Raw genomic sequence first — 6717 nt, forward strand, 5'->3', positions numbered from 1 at the left:
TCCTCATAAACCCTTCCTCTTGAGCCTCCCTCCCACCCTCCCTATCCCACCCTGCCCATTTTGAATTATGCTTCTCAGGGTATATGCCCAGCAGTGGGATTGCTGGGTCATATGGTGATTCTATTTTTAGTTTTTTAAGGAACCTCCATACTGTTCTCTATAGTGGCTGTATCAATTTACATTCCCACCAACAGTGCAAGAGTGTTCCCTTTTCTCCACACCCTCTCCAGAATTTATTGTTTGTAGATTTTTTTGATGATGGCCATTCTGACTGGTGTGAAGTGATACCTCATTGTAGTTTTTTAAATTTACTTTTATTAATTTTTGGCTGCGTTGGGTCTTTGTTGCTGCGTGCAGGCCTTCTCTAATTGCGGCGAGCAGGGGATACTCTTCATTGCGGTGCGCAGGCTTCTCATTGCAGTGGCTTCTCTAGTTGTGGAGCACGGGCTCTAGGCATGCAGGCTTCAGTAGTTGTGGCTTGTGGGCTCTAGAGTGCAGGCTCAGTAGTTGTGGCGCACAGGCTTAGTTGCTCCACGGCATGTGGGATCTTGCCGGACCAGGGCTCAAACCCGTGTCCCCTGCATTGGCAGGTGGATTCTTAACCACTGTGCCACCAGGGAAGTCCCTCATTGTAGTTTTTTGTTTTTTGGTTTTTTTTTTGCGGTGCGCAGGCCTCTCACTGTTGTGGCCTCTCCCGTTGCGGAGTACAGGCTCCGGACGCTCAGGCTCAGTGGCCATGGCTCATGGGCCCAGCCGCTCCGCGGCATGTGGGATCTTCCCGGACCGGGGCACGAACCTGTGTCCCCTGCATCGGCAGGCGGACTCTCAACCACTGCGCCACCAGGGAAGCCCCTTCATTGTAGTTTTGATTTGCGTTTCTCTAATGATTAGTGATGTTGAGCAGCTTTTCATGTGCCTCTTGGCCATCTGTATGTCTTCTTTGGTGACATGTCTATTTAGGTCTTCTGCCCATTTTTTGATTGGGTTGTTTGTTTTTTTGATATTGAGCTCCATGAGCTGTCTGTATATTTTGGAGATTAATCCTTTGTGTGTTGCTACATTTGCAAATATTTTCTCCCATTCTGAGGTTTGTCTTTTTGTCTTGTTTATGGTTTCCTTTGCTGTACAAAAGCTTTTAAGTTTAATTAGGTCTCATTTGTTTATTTTTGTTTTTATTCTCATTACTCTAGGAGGTGGGTCAAAAGAGATCTTGCTGTGGTTTATGTCAAAGAGTGTTTTTCCTAAGTTTTCGGGAAGAGAACTTTCTGAGTCTGGTTTAAAAAGAAGTCTGTCATGTTGTAATCTTAGGAAGCTAATTTTTTTTTTTTTGGCCGCACCACTTGGCTTGTGGGATCTTAGTTCCCCAACCAGGGATTGAACCCAGGTCCCAGCAGTGAAAGCTCTGAGTCCTAACCACTGGACCACGAGGGTATTCCCAGGAAGCTAATTTATACATAGCCATTTCTAGGAGTAAAGAAATCCTGTGTTTTCTTATAAAGAAATTATTAAATGTGCCATATCTCAAAACAGTTTTTAACCTCCAGAGGGTAAAGAAATTTGTAGCATGAAATAGTGTCTGCTTTAAATTTCTTTAGTCCTTTTGTAAATATTAACATCTGCAGGGATGTTACTATTGAAAAGGCTACCCTAGGGGCAGAGATATGCAAAGGAGGAGAAATTTCTCAACAAAATGCCTCGGAGAGTAAGCTTTTTGACCTGAAGGGAATTGTCACACAAAAAAAATGCCTGTGGGAACTAAGTGACTACTTATTTTTATGATATTTAAACAAGTGTTATACTGAGTGCATAGTTGTATTGACGATTGTTGTGTATTTATTCTGTTTATGTGCAGTATTAAACATGTTCTAGCTAAGATTATAAATGCAAACAGACAGCCTCTTAGTGAGAAACCTCCCTGATATTCAGTTGAGTCATTAGGCTACCAGTTATATAACCTCATGAGTTGATGAGCTATCTCTGGAGAAAGCTTCAGTAGCTAAATACATTCTCCATTCAGTCAGAGTTCTTTCAGTTGTCTTGGTATTTCGTATTCAAAGTGCCTTACAACAAATAAATTATTTGCCCCTAAGTGCTATATTGCTGCAACTCTTTTCTTCAAGAGGCATATTTTAAAGAAGAAAATTGGAATATTTTGTGAATTATCAAAGGGCAGTTATAACATAGCAATCATTTAATGCCTGTTTTCCTTTTTCTCCTTGTAGGAATTTATTCAAGAACAAGTAGAGGTAAGCTTTTCTCTTATTTGGGGGTTTCACACAGAGACACCGTACACAGAAAGCTCCATTGTCCCATTTGCTTTTCCATTAACAAAGGATGTGTTTATGCATTAGCTACTCCAGACCACAGGAGGCATCCAAGGGACTTTGCCACTGACTGTCCAGAAGGTGTTGGCATCCCAAGCCTGCCATGGTAAGACTCTCGACGCACTAGCTATTGAGTGCCTTTGCATGCTGCGCACTGGCAGGGTTCAGCAGTTATGAAAGAAGTAGAAGGCATGATTATCACCTGCCTCTTGGAGGGTTCAGTTTAGATCAGGAAACAGTACACTAAAAATGAACCCTAAAAAATTACTTTTACAGGGGCTTCCCTGGTGGCGCAGTGGTTGAGAGTCCGCCTGCCGATGCAGGGGACGTGGGTTCATGCCCCGGTCCGGGAGGATCCCACATGCCGCGGAGCGGCTGGGCCCGTGAGCCATGGCTGCTGAGCCTGCACGTCCAGAGCCTGTGCTCTGCAACGGGAGAGGCCACAGCAGTGGGAGGCCCACGTACCGCAGGGGGAAAAAAAAAATTACTTTTACAAAGCAAAATACCACCATATATATTGGACCATAATGCAGACTGACTTATATGAGTGGAGGAGTAACTGCATTTTTGAGTCAAGTTTTGAATGAGCTGAGGGACATGGATTCAGAGGAAGGGAGAGTTTACTACAGGGGAGGAAATAGCCTGTGCAGAGATCCAAAGGCAGAAACAAATTAGTTATATGAGGAGTAGCAAAGAATATCAGGAAATTAAGCTGGTGAGGAAGCATAGAAACCTAGAAGGTCACAGCCAAACCTTTAGACTTTATACAGAGGGCAAGAATCATTGAGGGTTCTTGAGTAGCGCAATATGATAAAATATAGAAATCGGTATTGGAGGAACTTACTTTAGAGATCATGACAGCCACAGAATCCCCTGCAACTATCATTTGACCATGGTGGGGTGTCCACTCCAGACACCCTCCCTCCATTTGATCTCTCCCCATCAACCTTCTCCTCTCTTCACTTCCTGTCTTTTCTGGCTTTGTTAACTCAGTCCCTCATTAGTTTGTCTCCTGTAAATATCACAAACTCCTTCCCCCCTTTATCCTATCTTTACTCCTCATATTACTCCATCCCCAATTTCATCATCTCTGCCTTCAAAGTGTATCTTAAATGTCTCCGATGTGATCGGTTTCTACTGCCGCCTCCCTAGTTCTCGCCACTGTTGAGTCCTCTGACTTAGTCTCCCCACATCTATTCTGGCTCAGCTTCAAGCCATTCTTCCCTCAACACCCAGAGGAATCTTTTTGAAACATTCCTCTGAGCATGTCATTCTTCTACCAAAAACCTGACAATGACTACCCATTGCTCTTAGGATGAACATTTTATTCTTTACCATGGCCTGCAGGGGTCTTCATGGTCCAGCCTCTGCCTGCCTCTCCAGTTTCTTCTCACATCACTCTCCACCTTGCCCTTCACATTCCAGCCTGCTTCCTTGGTCTTGGTCTTGTGTGCCAAATTCTGCGCTTGCCTTCCTCCTCTGTCTGAAATGCCCTTCTGCTCATTCTTCAATTAGCCATGTTTGTCTTAACCTAAGATCTCAGATTAAATATCATTTTGTCAAGAAAGCCTTCCCTGACCCTCCTAAACTGGGTTTAGTCTTCCGGTTATATATTCTTCAATATTCTATATTTTATAGTACTTATAATTTAAACTATTGTGTAACTGTTCAATGTTTGTCTCACCTATTAGATTGTAAGCATCACGAGGGTGGAGGGCATCCATCTCATTCACTGCCTGGCATAGCTCCAACAGAGTATATACTTAATAAATATTTGTTGACTGAGTGAATTAATGTATGCATAAAGGCAGTTTCTGACAATATGAGAGTTTAGAGTAAGAAGATTATGCTAGAAATAGAAAAAAGCAGCAAATAAAATGGACACTGTAGGGAAACAATTAGAGATCTTGGTGATAGATTGGCTCTGGATGAAAGATGACCTTGATTTCACAAACCTAAGAAGTAGGCAAAAATATTGCTCTTGCCTCTTTGAAAAAACTCTGAAGGCACAATCCTAACAAGTTAAGGAATGCCCGCTACAGGGATTAGACAGACAGTGACTCCATAAGGAAAAGCTGAGTGCAGGTCAGTCCTGAAGCCAATTTCAAGCAGTATTAAAGTCACATGAAAGGAGCCTCAGAACCACGCTGCTCTTCCCAGATATTTGGCTCTGACCCAGGGCCAACACCGGTTCCCCACCGTACACACCATACCCTCTTGTTTCTGTCTTTTGTTTAGGGGCCATTAAGTTTAATGACGACCTGAGCCTAGAGGAGAGCTGTCGCCTTATTGAAGCTCTGTCCTGGTGCCAGCTGCCTTTCCAGTGTGCTCATGGCAGGCCCTCCATGCTGCCGTTAGCTGACATTGACCACTTGGAGCAGGACAAACAGGTGGAGCAATGACTGACAGGAGACTAGCTCCTATTAACCAAATGTAATCCGTCTTAATCCTTTCCCAATTACGAGAGTTTTGAAAAATATGCATTGGAAGTTTTCTTGGAAGTCTCACCATTTCATCTTCTAGCTCAAATTCAAAATAGAGTTTAGGCTGAACTATCTCATTATACATATGATGCCTTTGTATTTTTTAAGTTTACCACATGTACAGACTGATGTATCCTGAACATTTGTTGCCTACGGGCTCTAGGTTTGATAAGATGCAGAAGTTCTCTCTGGGGCCCCAGAAGGTTGGTAGAAACACAGCAAATTCACTGCTGGCAAATGTAGCCGAAACAGCCAGTTGCTTGATAGTACTTACTGGAAATGGTAGCCATCTCCAGGGATCTCTAGAGTAACGATTTGAGGACCTTCAGGCAGGAAACCAAGCTTAGGACATTTTCACATTATGCTTTGGCCCTGATTGCTCAGCAGTCCAGGAACAATGATGTGGATAATGCAATAAAGGCACCGAGTGGTTTAAACTAAAGAGCATTTTCTGACCTTGTTATAATCGTAAATGAAACAGAACGTGAGAGCATAATAGGAATGTCTACGTTGCCGCTTTCCAAAATCTTTTATTTTGCTTACCTTTCCTGTCAAGGGCTATAAAGTCTTTTCTTGCATGGAGTTTTCAGGTACTAATGTTTTCTGACTCATCTAGTACATTTTACTCCATTAAGAACTTTTTGTCTCGTATGACAGTGAAAAAAATGAAAAAAGTTTTGTCTCCATTCCCGAACAGATAGATGTGCCTGTAGACTGAGTTTTCAGTCCCATTTATCCTAAGGAAATCTATAATCTTTTCCAAATCCAGAAATTAGAAATCAAAACTGATTTGAGTAGCCAGAATTAGGAAATACTTATATGCTCCTTGGCTTTTCATACTGCTAATTGGAGTTATTCTCTTTCTTCCCATAGGTTAAACCCAATCTTGCTAAACTTCGCAGAATGGCTCGGGCCTGGCATCTCTTTGGAAAAGCAGAAGGATGTGATACAGGGCAAAGCCTGCAGGCATCTGCGCCTCCTCGTGAGCTGCCATGAGAACAGAATTATTGTCTCTAAGGAACCTAAGGGATGCTGACTGTAGGCCTCTGGGCAGAGAGTGTGAGCCGCAGGCACTGGCAAGGTCTTGACTGAATGGGCCCAGGGCACCAATCAGCATCTCCATCTTCCCTGAGCAGATGATCCCTCCAGTTAAGTAGCCAGATGGAATTCAAGCCTAAAGACAGTTCATTCATTGGCATCCATGGACACTGGAGGTTGCCCTATAATATCTACTTTTTGTAATTTATTTGGGGATAAAATATAATGATTAATTGTTTGATTGTCTGGTTGTTTGTGGGATTTTTGGGGGGTGGGATGGGGTTTTTTGGTTTTGTTTTGCAATTTTTTTCCAGCCTCTTAGTTTGCGCTGATGTGATCTACCTGATGCTGAACTCCCAGCGGTCAAGCCTGCCTTCCCTAGACCTCCCACAGCCTGCTCCCTCAGCCCCTCCTTCCCCCCCCCAGCCTCCTCCACTTCCCTCTGCTGCTGCTTTACATTCTGTATCTCAGCCTTAAAGAGTTTCTCCACGCTCATTAAAAACGTGCTGGGTAGGGCCTCCCTGGTGGCGCAGTGGTTGAGAGTCCGCCTGCCGATGCAGGGGACACGGGTTCGTGCCCCGATCCCGGAGGATCCCACATGCCGCGGAGCGGCTGGGCCCGCGAGCCATGGCCGTGGGGCCTGTGTGTCCGGAGCCTGTGCTCCGCAACGGGAGAGGCCACAGCAGTGAGAGGCCCGCGTACAGCAAAAAAAAAAAAAAAAAAAAAAAAAACGTGCTGGGTAGTCTTCCACTAGGCCTATAGTTGGATTATTTTAAGGATAAAAACGGCTGATAAAGAGAAACAAGGACCAGGATGGAATAGAGCAACTGTAAAGCACTGCTCGTCATTCTTTGTTTTATTGCCTCCGTAAA

At 44.0% G+C, this 6717-nt stretch overlaps 1 protein-coding gene across 4 annotated transcripts in view; it reads left to right on the top strand.

Moving 5' to 3' along the window:
• MLH3 (mutL homolog 3) overlaps nt 1-6055 on the top strand; it is a 28951-nt gene extending 22896 nt beyond the window's left edge. For all 4 annotated transcript variants that reach the window (XM_060095806.1, XM_060095807.1, XM_060095808.1 and 1 more), the window contains 4 exons: nt 2223-2246; nt 2352-2430; nt 4563-4714; nt 5681-6055. In XM_060095806.1, the coding sequence (XP_059951789.1) occupies nt 2223-2246; nt 2352-2430; nt 4563-4714; nt 5681-5803 (378 nt within the window). In that variant the 3' untranslated portion in view covers nt 5804-6055. The remainder of the gene's footprint in view (nt 1-2222; nt 2247-2351; nt 2431-4562; nt 4715-5680) is intronic.
• Nucleotides 6056-6717: the final 662 nt, after the last annotated feature.

The sequence above is a fragment of the Mesoplodon densirostris genome, chromosome 4, assembly GCF_025265405.1.
Source record: "Mesoplodon densirostris isolate mMesDen1 chromosome 4, mMesDen1 primary haplotype, whole genome shotgun sequence".
NCBI lineage: Eukaryota > Metazoa > Chordata > Mammalia > Artiodactyla > Ziphiidae > Mesoplodon > Mesoplodon densirostris.